This window comes from Rhamphochromis longiceps, linkage group LG11 (genome assembly GCF_057381845.1).
Source record: "Rhamphochromis longiceps isolate RC_006_pf linkage group LG11, R_longiceps_female_GT1.1, whole genome shotgun sequence".
Taxonomy (NCBI): Eukaryota; Metazoa; Chordata; class Actinopteri; order Cichliformes; family Cichlidae; genus Rhamphochromis; species Rhamphochromis longiceps.
The window spans coordinates 27,180,566-27,202,789 of record NC_140567.1 but is presented as its reverse complement, the minus strand read 5'-3'; the positions used below and the strand labels follow the sequence as shown (position 1 = coordinate 27,202,789).

General features: G+C 41.9%; 1 protein-coding gene across 3 annotated transcripts in view; it reads left to right on the top strand.

Annotated features, from left to right (window-relative positions):
• Nucleotides 1-232: 232 nt before the first annotated feature.
• The window catches only part of bcam (basal cell adhesion molecule (Lutheran blood group)), a 47,676-nt gene continuing 25,684 nt past the window's right edge, over nucleotides 233-22,224 (top strand). The window contains exon 1 of one of the 3 annotated variants that reach the window (XM_085423420.1): nucleotides 233-561. In XM_085423420.1, coding sequence (XP_085279546.1) covers nucleotides 498-561 — 64 coding nt within the window. In that variant the 5' untranslated portion in view covers nucleotides 233-497. The remainder of the gene's footprint in view (nucleotides 562-22,224) is intronic. The other 2 variants (XM_085423422.1, XM_085423421.1) reach the window with 2 other exon arrangements.

Here is a 22,224-nt window from a genome sequence, read left to right as displayed (position 1 = left end):
AAGCTTAGTTAGATTTTTACGTAAGGGGTACTCTTTTTGAGCTGAGAGTCAGTGAGGCTCATGATAAAATCACTTTTAACTTCCCTTTAAGAGATCCTGCGGGCCCCCATGGACATATAGGCCCACGATTAGTCAGGCAAGTCTTTTCATTTCAAGGGAGAGAGAAAGAGAGAGAGAGGGAGAGAGAGAGAGAGAGAGAGAGAGAGAGGAAGGAGGGGGTTGTTTTGAGCGGAGAGGGGGTCACCTTTTGTGCAAATATATCAGCCAAGTAGACTGCCACCAGCATCAAATTTCCGTGTGTGTGTGTGAGAGAGAGAGACACGAAGAGTGCGCTGGACTCATTTTCCAGAGTGAGCGAGCGACAGAGAGTGAGAGAGGTTCAGAAAGCTTTGGAGCGTTTAAAGAAGAAACGACTTGCTGCTGTGCAACATTTCCACTCTGTTCACCCTTAAAAGACACCGTAAATACATTTTCCCGAAAAAGTTGGAAACGCGGCCATGGACGGGATAACATACGGACGCACGCTGCTCTTGTGCACCTTGCTCCTCTGGGTATTTCAAGGTAAGTGTCTTTAGTACTTTCCGTTATATTTTAAACGGACTCACTCCTGATTAACTTTCCCATGCTGATGGCAGCGTGCTGACAGGATTTCTATGCCTTCGGGCTGAAAATGTATACTTTCTTTTTTTTAGTAGGGGAGTCCGACTTTGAGATGTCCGCCGCTTAAGCCACAAACCTGTCTGTCGGCTGCGTGCCGCAGCGGCTTATTAAGTTCTGAGCTATTTCATTAAGTTTGCCGTGTCTGTAATTTATTGTTTTTTCCTGAGAAACCGTAACCGACGTATTTACAAATGAGTGAAGCAGGACAAACCGAATCTAGTGGAAACCGGATTTATTCCCGGTTCAGCTTTGCACCAGACACAGGTCGCGCAGTCTCGATGAGTTGTTCACTAACGGGATGTTGCGTGTTGCACCTTTGGCTTTGTGTGGATGTGCGGGAGTTGCATTTCTGCAGCTAAATGCACCTTTTGACTGCGGTACGTTAGTTTGATGTGCTACCCCCCCCCCCAAAAAAAAAAAAAAAAAAACCCGAAACCCGACAACAGCAACAACAACACACAAACAAACAAACAAAACGCCCCCCAACAAGAAAAAAAGATGTCCAAGTTCAGATAAAGTAGCCTGTAGCTGGAAGAGAATCTACAAAAAGCTTTAAATCCTCTGATCACTTCAGTGAATCTCTTACCCTGGAGTGAAAGTCATAAGCTTTTATTGTGAAGACCATGTTGCTCCTCTCTTATTCTGTCTCATTCACGTCTGGCTGCTGCGGTGCAGTTTCCAGCGCTTTGATGTCTGATCTGCGGGATTTTCTGTCTCCTGTGTTGGCAGTGAGCCTTACCCTAAGCACCCCTAGGTGCTGTCAGGGAAACTAAGCCAGTTTAAATGCAACTTGATTTTAGCCTTGCATGTTCTTTGTCAGAGAAAAGTTTAGGATTGTGATCAAAGCCCATATTTCAGAGAGATGATGTGGAGCTGCATCAGGTTTATAGCTGTTCTAAGTGTGGCTGAGGCGATCTCTCCTCATAATATCACTGTAATATTTCATTGCTTAATTTCCTTAAAACATCGACTACATCATGATTTTTTTTTGGCATTTTCCACATGCATGAGAAAGGTAGAGGTGTAGTCAAGAGTGGTAGCTTTTTGGTTGTCTATGGCAATAATAGACATTGTGGGTTCAGCACTTAAGATGACCTGAAGGATGATGGTTATCTTTTTGTCTTTTCTTACACTCTGTTTCCTGCATCACATCACAACAGTTGTGCTTTGCTGTCTGTTTGCCCTTTATTGAGCTTTAAACAGGTACCTACAAAAAAAGTGCCCTGTAATTAATGAAGTAAGTAGTGCATCACGCATCAGGCAGCTGTGCCGCATTGATTTAAAGGCTTGGCTCCAGGTGCTGTGCTCCCCCCTACCCGCCTGCCCCGTTCCCTCTGTGCCACGCCCTAGAGTTGCTGCCGGAAGGTCTGCTTAAGTCTGAGGATAAATCTTTCCTTTCCTTTTTTCCTTGGAGGTAAAGTTTGTCGAAGTTCTCTTTTTCTTTGTCTTTCTTTTGGCTTGGCTTTGTCTAATAATACCATCTTGTTATCTTGGGATTGTTTCATACAGACCTACATTCTCAAGTCTGCTGTCTCTTAAGTAGAGATTGTGCACATAGGAGAAGTTAAACTTTAATGCCAGTCAGGGCATTTCACTTCCACTTGCATTTCCATTTTCTACATGCAAGCAGTGCAAGCTCCAACTGTGTCAGTGGTGAACATGGACCTGAGCTAAATAGAACAGATGCACAAATATAAACCACCCGGTAGTCATATTTTATAGTTTGTTTGAGACTGTTCGGGCATGGGAAAAAAAGTTATCTACAAATGGTACAACCACTCATGATAGCCACAGATACCATGACAGCACCCTCTACTGACTGTAAACATTTTGACAGGAACAGTGAAGGAAGTGAGGAGTTACAGAACTTCAAAGTGTGCAACGAAGAAGGTCAGAGAGGATTACAGTCACTGGAAAAGTTGGACTATTAAAAGATATCATAATTATTTCTGAGGTTAAAATGTAAAAGGACAGTAAAATTATTCTTTTGGTAATGATATTTATTTCTACTTTTTTTCTATCACAGTCTGAGTGCTAAAGACGGATACAGTTTATAGAGGCTTAGGATTTATTTATTTATTTATTTTAGGTCTTACCATCTATGTGTACTGGAGCCAACGGGCACCTCTGCATTGGATGTGTTGGATGCACATGCTCTTAGTTTACTCAAAAGGAAAAAGGCCGTATGTATGGGCATGCCAGTAATTATTTAAGTGACACATGTGTATGTGTACTATGGCAGCCTGGATCACCCTTAGGTGCTCAGCATGCTGACGCCCTGAGTCATACTGACCCACTGACCCGTTCACTCACACATTCCTCCCGTAGGAATCAGCATTGAAAAAATTTGTAAGTCTGTTGGAAATTAGCAACACAATATTTACAGCTGAGACAAAAAAAAGCAATTAGAAAAAATTTAATTGGTGAAGTTAGTGTTTTGTGTTATTGCTTTTGTAAAATATAAACAGTAAAGTTGCTGAAGTTTAAGGCTGTTTTAAGTATACTTACAGGTTATAGCCTCCCACACCCCCCAATACCTCTAGAAGACACACTCTGTGATGCAGAGTAAAGAAAAGCAGAGTTTAAGTCAACAGTGCGTTCTTTGTGGTTGTGTGTATGACAAAAATGATAAGAGTATTTTTTGTGGGAATTTACTGTAAATGTTTGTCTCAACTTTTTATCTGTGACCAACCTGTGGTGTTAGAAAGAGCCTGTGGTGTTGGTGTTAGAAAGATGGTGGTTGACTTTCTCACACTATGCTTCCTGCAATGTCTTTCTCTGGCATCCCTAATAGAAACAAATGCAGTTTTCATGAATTAAAAAAAAAAATCAGAATCTGTCATTTTTAACCAAACATTAAGCTTTTTACCTTGTGTTTTCTTAAGTTCACTTACTTTAATGGATATTTTATTTCCAATTGGACCCTTCACGCCTCAAAAAGTGCCCTGTAATACAGTATATTTATAGTCAACAGTGGCTTCTTAGTTGTTTTGTATATGTCAAAAATAAGTTTATCAAAATTTGTTAGTGGGTATTTGCATAAGTTGTGTTAACACCATAGCTATGATCAGCCAGTGGTAATTTAAAGGAACATGTGGTCGTGGTGCCCATACTCTTTTCATCCTTTCTCATGCTGTGCTTCCTTTTTTGGAGAAAAAGTTTCTTAAAGTTCTGTTGTCAGTGTTTTTGTGTTGTTTGTGTTGTAAAACACACACATTAAAGTGACTGTAAAGGTTTTTTTTTTATCCTAATGAAAAGTACTGTGGGATTATGGTAAAAACTACTAAAGATAGTCAAGATGGTTACGAACAAGTGAAGAGAATCATTGTGACAAGCATCAGCTGAGTTCAAGGTGTTATCCCTTAACATGTACGGTCAGCCTCTTTGTCTAACACCGCCCTAATTCCCACAGTCATTTCCTCACGTTTAATTTCTGTGCCCCCTGCCAGACCAGCTTCAAAAGTGCACCCCCTGCAGTGATGTGTAATTATTATGGTATTAGGTCAGAAAAAGAGCCATTTAGCCGCAAGGAGGTAGAATCTAGAAGACCTTTTTCACGGCTGTCCTGGGTCACTTGGTTAGAATTTTGAGGAACCACACGCTTGTATCCATTCTTAAATTTGTGAATCCTACAATGGATATGTTTGCACTGAAAGAACCCAAAAACATAGATACCTAGTTAATGTGCACTGCACTGGAGTCTGATGTTCAATACTGGGAAGAAGCAACATACGTATCTCAGTGTTATTTAAGCCTCTAGGGGTGGTGGGTTTGGAGTTGGAAGGCTGTAATTATGATGTTTGGGAATATATGTGTCTGTGTAACAGTAACGAAATAAATCACTGATGGAATGAGAGGCATACCTGTGGACGCGTCATAGCTTGCCCTGCGATGTGTGTGTTTGTTTGTCTTCACCTCAAATTCTATGGAGGACTTCCTTTCTCACTTTAAAGCCCCCTCTGACCACAATTCACAGGCAGTAATCCACATATAAACAAACAGTTAAAATGCGCTTTTCACCTCACCATCTCGAGACAGTTTTATAGGTGAAAAGCTGGAGACTCTTCACTGCCAGGTTGCATTCTTGTGCTTTAAATGGATTTGACTCAGTCGAACAACCTCTGGCCACAAATTGAACATTATTCAGTAAAAGTAAAGGGCACATTCAGGTTTGACTTGTGGTTGGAAGTCCATTTAGTAATCACTGGGTTTAGAGAAGGGAATTTTAGCATGCCCGCTAGTGTTTATAATTCGCAGTGAGTAAAACGTTAAAGCCCTTTGCAGCAGTTCGATAGGGCGCTAATGTTAGCTCGTGAGCTGGCACTCAGCCCTGATAGTCTACTGGGAATCTACAGATGGTAGACTGTGTGGTTAATCTTGGAAAAATCAGTCAGTAAGAACGAGAGAAGGATGTGGCTCGCAAATGTAATGGAAAAGTTTTTTGTCACTCTCATATATAACAAGAGTGTCAGAATGGCAAGGCAAAACTGTGATTACACACACACACACACACACACACACACACACACACACACACACACACACACACACGCAAACAAACAAACAAAAGGTCTGTTTCTCCAGATTTGCTTTGTCTATGTTCCCATCTCTCTCACTCTATAATCATGTTTCTTATTACTTGTCTCATCTTTGTATTCCTCTGTCTGCTTTACATGCTGTCTTGGTCTGGTTGGTCTTTATATCTTGATCTTTATATATCTAAGTCCCTGCATTATGACTTATAAAGATTTAATGTTTCTTTTTTCTTTATTTTGTTGGTGAGGCTTCTGGTTGCTTTTACACCCATCTCTAGAGCTGTTATATGACAGATTTTTGGCCACTAGACACGTCCTTGTTTTGCACTTTCCAGTGCACTCATTTCAGTAATCATGTCTGTCTCTGTCACAGTTTGCATTTGAATATTTATTTCGATTTGTTTTAGTAGAAAAATATTAAAGCTACTACTTTATAATAATGCCACAAATATTAAGCAGTAACCAATGTAATCATATGGTTTGGCCTGTTTGTTTTAAGGCTTGCCATTAGTGGATGTGTAAAGAACGAAGGAAGGAAGCGGAGAGGAAGGGTAGGATGGAGACAGATCAAGGGATGGGATGAGAGATGATTACAGCTCACTATTGTCTTGCCACTGTGTAGTCTTGTTCTTCTTACCCCAGGGGAGGAAGTTGACAGCAGTGGGTAATTTCAAATACAACCTTGAAAAGAAGCACTTCCTTAATTGTGCGTCCTTGCCTCAAAATGTGTATATGTGGTGGCAAATTGGGGCTGGCGGTTGCAATTCAGGGTTGCAGCAAAATTGAAAATTCACACAAAGCTTTTTCAAGAGACGAGGTTAAGTGCTACCAGTCCATTTAGCACGAGAGTGCCGGAGCAACATGCAGATAAAAACCGTTATGTCTCACTGTGTTTGGGGGAGGAAGGTACAAAATAGGAGCAATGGCTTGAGCTCTTTTATATATCCAGTGTTTTAATCTGTGCCATAAAACAAAAACGAGCTACAGTCATTTGTTTCTGCCACACAACATGGATTCGCAAATCCTGTCCTGTGCAGTAGTTTTCGGCAATCAAATAGCAGCCAAGAGACAGATAAAACTGACAAAAGTGATAAAGGCAGAGATAGCGGGAGTAAGATCAGTCAGGCTGAGTGTGTCTGGATTGACGAATGCCAATTAGGAACGGGGAATGTCACGGAGAAAGCCTGCATCTGTGGCCAAGAAGATCATTTTCTTGGCAGTGGAGAACAAATCCTAACCCCTGTGCCCCTCCAACCTTAAAGCCTCCATCTGACTGTTGGCTGGCAGAAGGTCCTCAGGGAGCCCCGCAAGCTGTTGCTTTTCAGACATCAACAGTTGCCTCAGCAGCAGTTGTTGAATGCAACCCCTCCAAAAAAGCCCTGTCACCCCCCTTCCTTCACACACTAACACTTGGGGTCCATTACCACCTTGTGTCTTTCCATACCACTGGCTTTGTCTGGTATGGCGAAAGGCGAGAGTAAAATTGTAGAACTGGTGCTGTGAATGCACTCGGAACTAAACTTGGTTGGTCTGTGGTTCATTGTGTATTTATCAAACATTTTAATAAAGGCTACTGAAAAATGAGGGTGAAATTTTACACACTTCATGTGCCACTAAAGTATAGTTTTCTAAATGTGGACAGAGACCTGAATGGACCCCTCTCCCAGGAATTGTTTCGAGGGTGGGGCTGCACTATAGTGGAGCCTCGAGGGATTTTTACTTCTTTTATCTGTATCACATAATGATAAGAAGGAGATGAGGGTGACTTGAAGTTCAGTAGGTAACTGAGTTTTTTCTATTTACTCAAACTTCTCCGGTGGTTTTCCCAAACCTCAATGAGTAATCTGTCTTTTAAGCCACATTTCATGCCCTATCACCCTGTTGCATCTGTCAGAACATTCTTGTGCCCCTTGAGTTTAATCTAGTTAATGGTTAAACACCAGTGGTTAACCTCTCCAGTATGATTGGTCACTGTTTGACAATGAGATCTTATTGCTTTAACTAGGCCATGGGGACCTGGGAGACTGGAGTAGTGAACATTAATCCTTTGCAATGGGAAGGAAGAGGTAAAGCAGAATGCGGAGGAGGGGGAGGGGGCTTGTGGAGGCATCTGTGGGTTAGGCTCAGAGGCGGTGTTTGTGTTACACCTCTAGCAAACACCTTTGTGGGTGTTTGGTTCTTTGAATTGGATGTTTTCTATGACTTCATGCCTTTATGTGTGAGAGCATGTTACCTGAGAGCAAGTCCATAATATAGTCACTGAACAGCTCCAGTGTCAGTTTCAGAGGCTTTGAGTTAAAGAATTCACCTGAGGACATAGTTGGCCTTTGTTTTATGGAGGCTTTACTTTACTAGAGCGAAGCTGAAGCATCGACCATAACACTTAAGTTTTCTTTGCTCCTCTCTGCCTGTGTGAACTTGAGTTTGAAAGAGAAGAGTGGAGGAGTAACGTTTCAATGTCCTGACTGTTAATGTTCTCCGCAAGTCCCATCTTGTGGAAGTCTCTTTTGCTCTGTTGCATTTCTCTCTGGAATTTGGTTGTCAGTCTCTTTGCTGCTCTCGACTTTAACTTCTCTACGTCTCTCAAACTCATTAGTGTTTCTGATCCAGTAACCTCTTTTTTTAATATTTCATCCATTATCTGTCTATCAACCCCATCAGGACCTAATACATGCATCCTTTATCCTCCTGAGCATGTGTTGTCGAAACATCACCACAGCTCAAGCAGAATGCGCCAATAGAAGCAGCATCTCTCAAATCCGTGGGTTTTCGGTGCAGTGAGGAAAAGGAGTCATTTTTTCTATAACTGACATTTCAGCTAATGACAATATTCAAACCAGAAGGGGTTTGACTCGCTGAGCAACAACTTTCTGATTTTGTAACAGTATTTGTAAAGTTGCATCAGTTTGGTGCAGTAGCACAGAGCATTCATGCCCGTCTTTGTTGGCAGCGCCGAAACTGAACCGTGTGGGTTTGTTCCCCGGTTGCCGTAATACAAGAGGAGTCAACTTTCATGTTTTCATTTTTTATTTAGTCTAACAGAAAAATGTCCAAATGTGTTCCTGGCCCATATGAATATTACATCCAAAATCAATAGCGTTCAATTGGGTTATGACTCCATCGGCTAAATGACTCCCCAATTGCATGTCTGTGAATTCTTCGGAACAACAATCATGATATGATGGATAGTTATTGTGGGTATAATGGCAGACTAACATAGTGCCTAATTGATTTAGTCTCTTGTTATTAAGGACTAAAGTAATTATATTCCTAGTAGTTTGCCGCAAAAGCATCTCGCATTCTGCCCCAGCAGGCATAGTGCAGCATTAAGACTACATTTACTTAACCATTATTCTTACTGAATTATTATCAAGCGGTTGGGACCTAAGCGTTCTATGCACTGATGCAGTAATTTGATGGAGCACTTGTGAATCATGAGACTGGGTATTTGGTCTTTGAGAGAGGCTGAGAGGTCTAGGATAGGAGTTTGGTGGACCTGCTTTGATCCCATTTCCCACTCACACCATCCTCACACACTCATACTCTTTGAGATTTGTCTCCGCGGAGAATGATGAAAGATATGCCAACTCTTCATGTTGATTAGCAGTCTAGGCGTGTGCACTGCTCTTTGTGTGTATGCGTGTGCCTGTGCATTGAAAGCTGTGTGTGAGGGTGGGATTGGTTAATGGCAGGGGCAGAGAGGACACATGTTCAATAATAAGGCCTGACAAAGAGGGACAGGCAGAGGGAGGGATAGAGGGAGGATGGGAGGATGATGGAGCATTCGGTATGTCACTGCTTTTCATTTTCATCGCTCCCTTCTTCTTACAGCTAGAAATCAATATTATGATAACTAAAATATGCTCCCACATTGAACTTCATCACAATATGATCAATCACGTAACAAAAGCAGACTGCATACACAGAGCTAAGCATATAAGGGCTTATTTTGCTTGGAATTATTGATTTAAACTAGGAGTGCAACTACGAATTGATGCTGTAATCATTTAATTGCTATTTTAACTATAGCAATATTGAAGAAAGACAAAAAAAAGTTATGATTGCATCTCTAATTTGGATCTGTGCATAAAAGATGACATAATTTATCATCACTTGAATGATAATTATACTAGTGAATACAAATGAAGCTGCATATCTCAGCTTTTTATGTGATCTCTCCTACACCCTGGATTTGTAGACCTCTGTATGTGAACAAGTGTACTTAATCATCTTTTTTTCATACATTGTCCTGATTAGAGGTTATGTGACATGAGAGGTTTTTAGGCAGTAGTAGTAGATAGTAGTAGAGTAATAGCAGAGACAGAAGCTATGAGGCAGGGTAAGATACAAGTGTATTCCACTCAACCGTTCACACATGCTGTAGCTTTGGGACTCCTCAGAGCTTCACTGTGTTATGTATTTTACAAGGAGGACTCTCTGCACCTGAACAGTGCTACATTGTTAAGGCATTCCTGTAGGCTGTTGGAATGCAGGTATTAATACTGGGCAGATTACACACATAGCAGAGAGAGAAAGAAAGACAGGGAGAGAGTCAAGGAAAGAAAGGAGGCATGTCGAAGAGAGGAGGTGCCGAGTAAAGGGAGCAGAGGAAGGCAGCAGGGTTGCCCAGTGAAGTATGGTACTTACTGAATTATAGTTGTAACTATGTGGGAGTTCATGTCTAGAATGCAAACCACATTAACAGAACTAGTAGATGTGTGTACATGTCACAAAGGGGAGAGTTCGCGCTGGGTGTGGGGCCAGACGTTGCTCTGTGTGTGGGCACTCGTCACTTGAAGCAGCTAAAGCTGTTAGAAGCATGTGAACATTACTGCAACCCCAACATAACTTAGAATCCGGACTTAACAGAAGTTATAAATAGGTGTGTGTGTGTGTTCAATCCCATGTCAATGGCAGTACCAGCTTGTGATGGGACAGTGGTGAGTTTGTAGGCAAGCCCACACGAGAATGCAGAAAGGGTCCTCAACGGCTTGAACAATCCCACTTTTTCTTTTCTCTTTCATTTTCATTCTTAACTCTTACTGGCTTTCCCCCCATTTGCTTCAACATAAGGAAAAAATTTCTTTAATCTTTTTTTCTCTCTTAAGGATGCTAGCTTAACTTCTCTCTTTTTGATCAGTGATAGTTTCTTTTATTAGACTCTGTCTTTTTTTGATTTACAGTGTATCATACGACGCTGCAATGGTTGTGGCTCCTAGTTTACCAGCTGGTGGTATATGATCCAGCCTGTCAGAGAAAAAGCCTGTTCTCCTTGGCAAGGAAGTTAGCAGGTTAAAGCTAGCCAAAAATCTACCATCTATCACATACACCCTTTTCTGTAGCCCCTCACCCACATACAAACTCTCCACCTCGCCCCATCTGTTTGTGTTTGTGTGTATGTGTGCCTATTTGGCACAGATAAAGGGGCAGTTGGTGTAACGGTTCACAAGAGCACCAAAGCCCGGCCCACTATCGGCATGACAGGGCAAAGATAGTTAAGGCTCAGGGTGCTGGAATAAGCAAAGCTAATGCTAACTCTCTGCTTATATACACTTGGAGGTGCTTCATGCTAGGAGCAGTTTGAGGAGATCCAGACCTTATGGTTATGATGCTACCAGCCAAACAATGTCATGCTTGTCTTCCTGCTGCTATCAGCCTGCTCTCTCTTCTCCCGCCTTGGTTATATCCAAGTATCAAAGCAGTACTGACTGTCCTTCACTGAATAATCCTCCCCTTCTACCCACTTCTTCCTGTTTTCCACTCTTTCTTGGCTTTCTCCCAATGCACAGTTAGCTAGTTTAGCAGGAAGGAGGAAACTGGCAGTGGGTACAGGTGAAGCAGAAAGAACCGTACAGTCATAGACTTAAGATTTTAATTGCACCGGCTGTATCTTACGCTTTCACATTATCTCTTTTTTTTATCTCTCCTATTAGCCACCCAGGCCTTTTTGCCTGTTTCACCTTCATTCAGCTACTTTTATGTCCTCATATATTTTCTTGCTACTGCTATCATCATTGGTAGTCCTTCAATTTTGTTTCGCTCATTTGACTTTTTACACCACATCCCAGTGTCAGGGCCTTCTTCTGCTGTTTCTCGTCATCTATTCCCACTCGACTATGTGGTCAGAGCCCCTGCAGTGGATTATCAGTCAGTTGACTCACAAAGGGCAGCTAAAGCCTCCAGTACAAACATGAGACAATATCCAAATGATTGGCTGCTTGGCTCTGGACCATGGAAACAAGCTGCCATATCAGGCTGAGCCAGGCTTGGTCCACAGGTCTGCCCATAGACCACATTATGCTGTAACACTGATACACTGTAGTGTTTTTCTTTGTTTGCTGCAACTGGCTTCTGGTGTAGCACAATCCAAAATGGAATAAATTATCAGATGAATATAGAAACTGTGATCGATTGCTTTTACATGCAGTTATAATGCGTATTACTGAGAGGTAGAGTTTACTATGCGAAATTCATGTAAAGTAATTACAGTAATGGCCAGGAAGGAAGAAAGAGGAAGACAGAGAACACAGAAGAGATTTTGTGGATGTAGTGAAGGAGGACATGCAGTGGGCTTGTGTGACATGAGGGGATGGATGGTAGGGAAAGCGTGAGATGGAGGAAGATGATCTGCTGTGGTGACCCCTAAAGAGAGCAGCTGAAAGAAGTCTGTTTTTTTTTTCAGTAGTTAATAAGGGCATATTTAGCCACCAATGAGTCCAGCAAATGTTTACCTCCTCCATCTTTACTAAATAGAAAGGTTTCCCCAAATTGCTATAAACTCTTTTTCAAGTAGCTGTCCCTTAATTTTCTGTTAATTGACTATTCGTTGCAGCTCTAATTCGTGTATATAAACTATATTCTGTTCAGCTTCCATATGTTTCCTGGTATTTGTGAAATGTTAGAGGTGAAGCAACCAGTTGGTGTGATTCATGACAGGAAAGGGTGGTGAGCATCTGGGTGCTAGTATGCTGAATGTATACTCTGAGTATAAAACCTCTTTAATCTTAGGAACACACTGTCCCCAATCTTTCGAGCCATCTGCCTTCACTTGTGCATGGCTAAAACTTAAACTAAAGTGTTACCTCCATGTGTCTCCCTGCTACCTCAGCCTGTATCTCACAGCTCATTATTGAGACACATGGTTGGCCCCGCTTCCCTTCCAGCTGCATTTCTGCTTAGAGATGGATCGCTGAAGTCATGGAAAATTCTGGAGGTCTAATGACAGACAGCTTCCACGTCTCCTGTCCATCAACTTAGCTCACCTCTCTTTCACATTCCTTAGGTCACACCTGGTTAGTATTACTTGCTTCTTCAAGGATTTGACAGATACCCCCCTCTTTCCTCCTCATTCTACCCCTGCCTTATACCTGTATGGACAAGCTTTTACTTGCCAGTGAAAACCTCTCTCAAACACCCCATCATAAATGTCAAGATTTGCCCAAGAGCCCCCAACATAACTGCAGAATGTATCTAATTATAGGTTTTACAACAGCATGCAGTTCTGTGTTTTTTTCTGACATACGGACTCAAGATACATTCTTTCAGAAAACCTCCCAACACTGTTAACTCAAAATATAATCATGAAAACAATTCTGAAAATGTAAATTGAATAGCTCCCTCGTGATCTTGAAAGCAGTTTTATCAGTAAAGTATGGATGATGACGAGTCGAGATCCGGTAAGGCAGCGTCATCACCTTTGAGTTTGTTTTATTAAAATGAGTTCAGTTGCGTTACGTCTGCTTTCCCCTCTGCTCTCCACCTCCCCCACCCCCATTCCCGTAATGAAAGGAATAGCTAACAGCTATGGATATAGCCTGAAGGTCGCAGATGTCTGGTAATATTCAGGATGTATTTCATTTCACCCCCTTCTCTTAATTTTCACTTCAGTTTAGCAATGGGTGATACATTGCGCTGATTTTCATTTCCCATATGTTGCTTTCAAAATTAGCAAAACATAAAAGCACTTTTATCTTTTTCCATCTTGATCGTGGTTGTTATCTCCAGTCCTTTACCCTTTGTTTGACTCCCTTTTCTCCTCCTTGTTCTTTAACCATTCATCAATGCTATCTTCCTTCTTCTAGCATCACATGTGTTCATGTCACTACATCACCTGATTCTTAGAGGGGATGGATGGTGCCAGGGTTGTAGAGGTGTCGATAGTTGTTCTTCAACACCCCTGAAAACTTACAGAAACCTCCTTCTCTTGGATGTGCACAGCAATCCTTGGCTTACAAACATATGATGTTTTATTTCCTCCATTATGCTAAACAACCAGCACTTACGATGCCCACACGGACCATCTGCTTCTGTAAAAAACCCAAAGCAAGCCTACTGGGTCAGAAAGCAGGATTTTCTTTCAGGCTAAGAGCTTTATATTGTAATTTAACAGAGAATGTGTTTTCAAGGAAAACAACGATAGTCAAGAATATATTTTCTGGTGTTGTTGAGGATTCTCAGACCAATATTTAATCACTGAAAGTTAGTGTTCATTAATATGACTTTTCTCCACACTTTAATTAAAGAAGAGGAACAAATCACTCTCCACACAGTCAGCCTCTGTGGTATGCTGCAGCCATGATTAAAGTGATACAAGGACACCCTGACACACTCCTTTCATATGCTTCATTTTTCCTTTGATCTTTGTATCTCTGAAAATTAGCTTCACATCTCCAGGCCAGTCTGGTGTATTTACTTTAGTGTTTTTTTCCTTCCTGTCAGCGTCTGTCATCTCTGTAATCTCTGTAATCTCTTCATGAAATCACTCGAGTCATTCTAACTTCATAAATGTTTTGTTTTCCTTGATATGGTATCTTGCATGAGAATTTGAGACAAACGTGGATGTTGCAAGAAGAGATGGGATGTTTGTTTGCATCTGATAACAAAATGGAAAGAAAGAATAGTTGGTAACGATCATTTACTGTCACACAGTGTCGCATGGCTGTCACATGTTTGCACGTCTTTATTTCCTGTGCTTCGTGACCCAAAGATACATGTTGTCTGTACTGCTACAAATTACAGAAAAGTAACAAATCCTGACATGATAAAAAGCTAAAAATGATCAAAATGATCAAAAATCTAATGATTTATTTTTAATTATCTGAAAATAGTCAAACACACTTAAGCTTTTAACATTAAACGAATCCCCTCCCCCCCAGTTAGTTTCAACCTTTCAAAAATGAGCCTAATTTTAGATGATGACTCATGTGCTAATGTTGCTCTCATGCACGCCATTTTCTATCAAAAGAGAAAGCATACTAAAGACCACTATACTGATGAAATGTCTGTGGCAAACAAAGGCCTTGCATAATTGTACATTTATATGTATTGTGTATTCATGTTAGGATGATTTGTAGTGTGTGTTTGCTGTGTTTTTGTGAAAAGAAGCACAACTCAAAGGGTCAGAGATCCATCTGGTGTGAAGATCTCATGGGAAGCCAAACACATCACACATCAGCATTTGACCTTGAATATGTACACCATTAAAAAGACGAAAAGGATTAATGGTCCTGTGTTTTATTCTGCGAAAAGCAGGCCACAGGCACCGTGTTATCACGGAGAACTGGCATAGAATAGGTCCAATCTGTTTTTGTGTTGTCTGGGTTATAAAAAGGGACTGCGAATGCTTTGTGGTTCAAAAGCATGGTAGGGGAGCAGAGTTTGGGTTAGACAGTTTTCATTGACATTATTCCGTCTAACCTTCTCCCCTCTCAGCCTCTACTCACTTCCCATTGACCAACCAACATTCATCTGTCGCATTCTCTTTCCATGACAACACCCCGCTGATTTGTTCTTTCTTTGACTCTTCCAGCAAACTCGAGAGCCCTCACCTGTACCTCCCCCTCCCCCTGTCCACACATTAGCCCCGCAGTATCTTTGTTTTCCATCTCCTGGACCTGCAGGTCTGCGCACGTTGAGACACGTGTTGTTTTGTCTCTCTCGGGTTTCACACATTCCAGATATTATCTCCAGGCTCCAGTTAGCTTATCTAAGGAAAGGCGGTCAATCATTTGACAGACAATGATAGATTGCGCCCTCTGAGTCAAGCCTGATGACTCCAGATGAAAGGCCTGCCGAAGGGGTGGCCTTGTCATGTTGGACAGTCGTCTAGTTATCATTTCAAATAACTTTGCTCTCCTGTTGTGGTTACTTTCCGATTTATCTCGCAGACTCACCAGAAAAGTGTCCCCGAGATCCGTTCAAATTAAAATGAATGATTATTATTTAAATCTTTGCTTCATTTGCCTAATTATTTCATCTGTTGTCTCCCATTTCTTTTCTAATCACATCATCATCCAAGCTATGAATAATAATTTAATGAAGCATTAATGAAAGTGAAAAATGTACGGGGTAGCAGATTGGAATTTTATGAGGACCGGAATAATGCACCTTCTGAAAGTCTCTGGCGAGCCTTGATGTGTAAATGAGTAAGACATCAGTGGTGCCTAAGTCAGAAAAATGTCCAATTTATGAGAAGTGGCTTCATAAAAAAATCAGAGCTTGAAATTGAAATTATTCATGGTTGACATTTCCTCGTGTTTCATTCTGCCATTTTAATTTTCAGGCTCTGTCGTTACAACCTTGGTTTTATCAGGTAACTGGCCGACAGTGTTCTCATTGTGTGTTTATTTCTGTCCCTGTGCGTGCCACCGTGTATATATCCACCTCTAATCCAGCCTTGGGCAGTTTCTGTCCCCTATAGGCTCAGTGTCAGCAGCTCGACTTTGATGTCAAGCCACAATTTATTCGTCTGTCTCTGTGGATTCCCCTGTTGTCCACATAATGTCAGGCAATCAATAATAATGTGACCTACCTATCTACTCTTGACTACCCACTGCTCAAGTTATTCACCCCACTGGCTGCACGGTTCCAATCTCTGACCTGCCCCTGCCCCTGAAGAAACCCCATATTCCCAATACTGCTTTTACCAATAATGCCTGTCTAGCTATGACAATAACCTATGTGTCTGTTACTGTGGTAACATACAGCCCTGTAAAGCAAAAGCGACCCCCTGCTTCTCTTGTTTAAAAAATAGTCTGTTCCTAATGAAAACAGATCAAGTCTGGAAGAGTAAGAATGGACACGGGGAAGCATAAAGAAAGTGAAAAAAATCTAATCAAGAGATGAACAGCTGCTTGTTCATGAATATATTTGCCGAGCCCACCATATTCCCACCCCCACCCACCCCAACTCTTTCTCCCTCTGTTGAACCCCCACTGTATTTCTGAAGAGCTAATAGAGAGTGGGAGAAGACAGGTGTGCCATTATACTGCAGATTAGCAAAGAATGCTAGAAGGTTAAAACAGTCTGCCTAACTCAGATGTGCATTTGTGTGCGAGCTCATATTCCTCTGGAATTGCATTAAAATCAGTGTGTGTGTGTGTATAATACATGATCTGAATGCTTGTCATGATATGTATGCTTGCCCTGTCCATATGCTGAATGATATTTGAAATATGCTCACTGGGTGTGTAAATGTATGTGTGTGCGTGTGCATACCACATCTTTCTTCCGTCTCCTTGCCCTACCCATGTGTGGCTGAGTGCTAGGACCTCGCTATCTTCTAGTCTCCAGCTTATCTGCTTGCCTGTCTTGGAGTGTTGGTGCAGAAAATAGAAACTACTTAGTGGGAATTCATTCTTTTTTCCTTTCCTTGTTTGAAATATGTCCTTCACATGCAGCAAAATACCGTGCAAGAAAAAAAAAGTAATGCAGTGGGATGTGAACAGTGATGTGGAATGCTTTTAACTATCAGTAAGGCCTTTTTTCATTTTTATAATGAGTTATCTGCATGAGAAAACTGTTGGCATCAGTTTGACTCAGAATTCTATTTGGAAAAGCAGCCTGCATACGAATGAGTGTGCAGCTACTGTGTCTCCATCCATAAATATGTTGCAGTTAGCTATGTGTGCACATGGCCGTGTATATTTTCTCCTACCACCTAACGTCTTACAGTGTGGTTGTTAGTGGGTTTTTCCAGTTCCCAGCCTCTCAGCCAGCCTAACACTAGCCAGTCAGTCAGCCATGTGGTCCCTCTCCACTCTAATTAAACTCACCGTGGTTCCAAAGACACAACCTCTATGCCAAACTTTGTGTCAGCTGCTGCCAAAACCCGTGCATGTACGGGTGTGTCAGAATGAGAAAAATGGAGAGGGAAGAGTGGTGTTATAAGCACATTTGCTTCTCTTTTTACTTAGTCAAGATGTAGTAGAAGAATGTGCCAAGGCACAGGAGGACCAGTGGAAGAACAAATGGAAATGTGGGAGTAGAAACAAAGAAGGATCTACAGTAGACAGCACATTCAAATGATTGCCTTATGAAGGAAAAGAGGGAATTTAGTGGATTTAGAAATCAGGGAGAAGAAGGAGGAGGAAAATGATGGAGAATAGTAATTAACTCTGAATTATTCTATCTTTGAGGGATCAGGGGGATTAATCGAGGCTTTGGTTTGGATTCTGCACCTTTCCCTCTGTTGCACCATGGGAGTCTGGTTCCTGTATGCAAATGCGTGTTTGTGTGTGCACACATTTTCTGTGTGCATGCCCGCATGTGTCGTGGTGTAGTCCAGAAGGCTTCATGTGTCTGTGCCAGTGGGCTTGTGACCATATCTACCAGCCACCCAGCCAGCCAGTGCTGGTGTGTGTATTGATGTGTGACTTTGTACCCCACACTTACTGAAGTTCATCCAAGCATTATAAGTTAATCCGCCATAATAGGCAAAAAAACAGAAAGTGGGGGTCATGGTAGGTAGGGTTGAGGGTGGGTGCAGGGCATTAAAACATAGTGAATGTGTGTTTCTTTGTCTCTGTGTATGCATAACAGTCTGCTATGTGTGAGGTATGTCAGTCAGGAGAGTGCAGATTCAGGGCTAGACACATCGTTTTAAATCCCAGGTTTATGTGCTGTTGGGACAGCAAGTGTTGATAAGCCAGTCAGGAAAACAGCACGTCATTCAGATAAAATCATGACTTTGGCTGCCCTAAATCAAAGCTATAAATCCCTCCAAACATGCTAAAAAAAATTGTTTTTTTTTCTCAAGTGACTAATTGATCTAGTAAGTAGAGGTGAGGAAGACAAGTTAGAGTCTAGTGGTTTTGCTGATATACTGCATGGAGGTCAGCAGTGGCAGTGAATTTTGCCGTTCTTAAGGAAACAACAAAACATATAGTGTGCCGAGTCGAGAGTCATATATTCCGAGCACGAATTGAATGAGCTCACCTTTAGCCGAGACTCGCAGTACCTCTTAAACACCGAGTGTTTTCACTGTCAACATTGTATTAGTCTGTTTGTCCAGACCATGAAGACCTAAGAAGAGGGAAGAGCTGAAGGGCAGGTGAAGGGTAATTTTGTGATGGCTGAGGAGTGGAGTTAAGCTTTACCCAGCCTGTCTCTGAGCAGTGGTCCATTCTCTATATACTGTTTCTCACTATCTCTTGACCACTGCCTTTCTGCATTTCCTCATTTTCATTTTTTTTGTGGTTCTTCTAGAAATTAAGATTTCCAAGCTGTTATCGTGCACTTTAGTCAGCTTCCAGGCACAAAGAGGCATGTGCCTTTTAAAGCTGTCATTACCACACTTTTGGCTCTTTTCTTTCACCTTCACCCTATCTGCCTTCCAGTGGGTTTACCCATTCCTCTCTATCCCTCTATCTGCTCCTTACACGCAGACTTAACCAGCCTGCTGAGCACGATGGCCTGTTTTTAAAACACGGAGCAATGACTGGATAAGAAAACAGCAAAAGGATAAGGGACGCAGAGAAAGAAAAGAAAAGAGGAATGAATCGAGGCGTACTCCAGCGGCCTGTTATCTCATTACAGCGGTACCTTTCTTGTCATGCCCGACTGACTGACCCCCTAAGGAAGACTCTCACCCCCCTTATAAGACCCTCTTTATTCAGCAAGCGCACTCGTATTTCAGCTTGGACACAAAGACGGGCAATTCTCTCTGGTTTTTGAGCCGTCCACACCAGATTTGTGCATCCTGACTTAGCCAAGGAACACATTCAAACGTACAACACAGGCACATAGAGCAGCCTTTTAGTCGGCAGTTATGAAATCATGCTTGCAGATAATGGAAGCTAATAGAGAGAGTGGATATCCATTTGTTCCACCATTTTCTCCCTATTCCAGCCCTCTCGTCTGGTCCCATGTGGGTATTAGGAGAGGAATTCAAGAGGGAACTGCTGTCAGCTAAAGTAGTGGAAATGGTGTGCCTCTCTCTTGCTTTTCTATCTCTTCTGCCAAAATGAAGGCTCATTAGAAGTGAAGGGAGGGCTGTGTCTAAAATGAAATGGATATAGTGCTATTCAGCACTCCTACAGACAGACAGAGCGAGATTGGGGAAGAAGACTGTGAAAGATGTGAAAGACTTAGACAGTTCTCCTAAAGTGGAGCAGAAAAGGTAAATGAACACCCCCTGAATTTAATCAGTAAAAGCAAATGTGGAGAAATCGTGCTAAACAGGCTAACTGCAAGATGCCAGTTTCATGTGAAAATGAAAACTCCTCTCTGGTGTTTTCTGTTCACACATCCATCCATCCATCATTCATCCATCCATCCATCCATCCATCCATCCATCCATCCATCCATCATCCATCCATCCATCCATCCATCCATCCATCATCCACCCATCCATCCATCCATCCATCCATCCATCCATCCATCCATCCATCCATCATCCATCCTCTCCTGCTTATCCAATCCAGGGTCACAGGGGGGCTCAAGCATATCCCAACTACCATAGGGTGTGAGGGGTACAGACTGGACAAGTCGCTAATCCAACACAGAGAGACAGACAACAATTCACAGAGAACTCACATTCATGCTTATGGGCAATTTAGAATTACCAATGAATCTAAGGGGTACCTGGGGAGAACCCAAGCAAACACCTGGAGAACATGCAAACTCCTCCTAGTAAGCAAGTTGGACATTTAATCTGACAGTTTAAGTCTATGATTTTAAAACCTCTGTTATCCACTGGTGAGGTCATTTGGAGTTTACGTTTAGACAATATGGTTGTTCCCATTGTGCAGTAACACATTGTTTGCAGCGTTAGTTTGTCTCGTATTACGTTGCACATATTTATTAATCACTGGAGCCTCAACTGATGTTAAAATTTATTATCAGAGAGGAGTGTTGTCATCTTCACATTACTGCCAAAACAGCTTTCAGGTTAGGAAAGCTCACAAAGAAGATTGCTACGCGAGCTCTAGCGTCTTGCTGTTATATACCCACCGTGTTATTTGTTGACTTCAGCTTGTGCAGTGTGTGCATAACCCATCCACCCAGGAACAGAGCCTTTGTCAGACCAACAAAACACCTGGGTACTACAATTCAGAAAGAAATGATAGGTGGAAAAAAAAGGTGACGGAGGGAGGCAGTGTTTGTGGAAGTCAGTTGTTGAGATGTGAAGGGCAGGCAGGTGTGTTTATGTGGGTCTGTTTCGCTGTTTGTGAATGTTACAGTATGATACCGTAAATAGGCTTCTGTAAATAGACCGTGAGACATTCGTCTCCGCGCTCAGAAGTAATTATATACACATGGGTTTTCAGGACAACCTGTTTTAGTCTTTACTGTGTGTGTGTGTGTGTGTGTGTGTGTGTGTGTGTGTGTGTGTGTGTGTGTGTGTGTGTGTGTGTGTGTGTGCGCGCGTGTGTGTGTGTGTGTGTTAGTTAATAGGGTCAACAAGAGAAAGACCCACAAAGAGACATGTTGGCTTTCACCTTTTCCTCACCGTACAGCTTATCTTGCTTCCCCTCTCGACCACAGGCTTCTGGTATCTTTTTTCTTGTTTTTTTTAACCTTAGTCAAACTGTAAGCCATTGTATTTTCAAGGACCCACACATATATATAAACACTGTAATGGCAATGTTCAGGTGGGGTTTTTCTTACAGTAAATGAGCATAAGAGCCACTTTATGCAGAGTATTTATCTGCAGAGTATGTTAGGAAATGACTTGCAGAATGAATTGATTAAAGGATTGAGAGAGAGGGGAAACGGGAGAGACAGCAGAAGCAGCAGCACTTTGTCCTAACCCTTTTAGTGAGATTAACTGTAGTCTTAATGTCTCTCCCCTTATTTATACTGAGTCAGCCTCTCCGCCCTCCGTCTCTCCTCTGTCTCACAATGTGGCCTGAGTGCAAAAGGCAGAGGTGCCAGCAAGTTTTCATTTTGGAGAAACAGCTTCTTTATCTGGAGTATGACATGTTGTGTGACATGAGTGTGTTCTTATTCTACTTTGTGTATCCTACATTTATACACAAGTAATGAAGAAACCAGGTTTAGAAGAAACAGATATTATTAGACATAGATATGGACAGAAAATGTGGGGAAAGAGGGAAGCTACATGCTGTAAGAGCTTACCTGGCTGGGGTCTCAGCTACTTTGGGTGGGTGGGTAGGTAGGGGGTTGCACCTGCTTGTGGTATGGAACCTAACCACTTAGCCCCTTCAGGTTGGCCTAGAAAAGCATATTCAATATTTAAAGCTCTACCTTATAACTTAAAGTGCATTTCTGGGCTGCAGACAGAAGTCTCGATGTCTCTGTGTCACAGTCGTTAACCTCAGCCATTGCTCCCCCTAGTGCCATTGGTATAGTTCATATGTAGGATGTAGCTTAACTTAACATAATCCAACCATTTTGTTTCTGCTAGCTCCAAACAGTGTGGATCCATGTGTGTTTTGGCTTTAATAAAGAAAAAAGGACGGACGGCGAATCCTGGGAAGAGTTTTCCTTTAACCTGTTATTTTATTATTTTTTTCAGTGGAACACTGAAAATGATGGGCCACAAGTCCCCTTTAAGAACAAAATGAAGCCTTGGTTTTCACTTAAAGCCTTGATTACCAAGGCAGCACTGTTCACGAAAATGGAGGAATAAATTGTAAAATACATTTGCAAAATGCTGAACAATGGAAACCTGATAAACCATGAGTAGTTTTAAACAAAGCTTACTTCTAAGAGTATGGTATTAAACTGTAGTTCTGCACACAATGTTGTGGCACCTCCCCTTTTGTTGAGGCTTTTCTCTGAAATA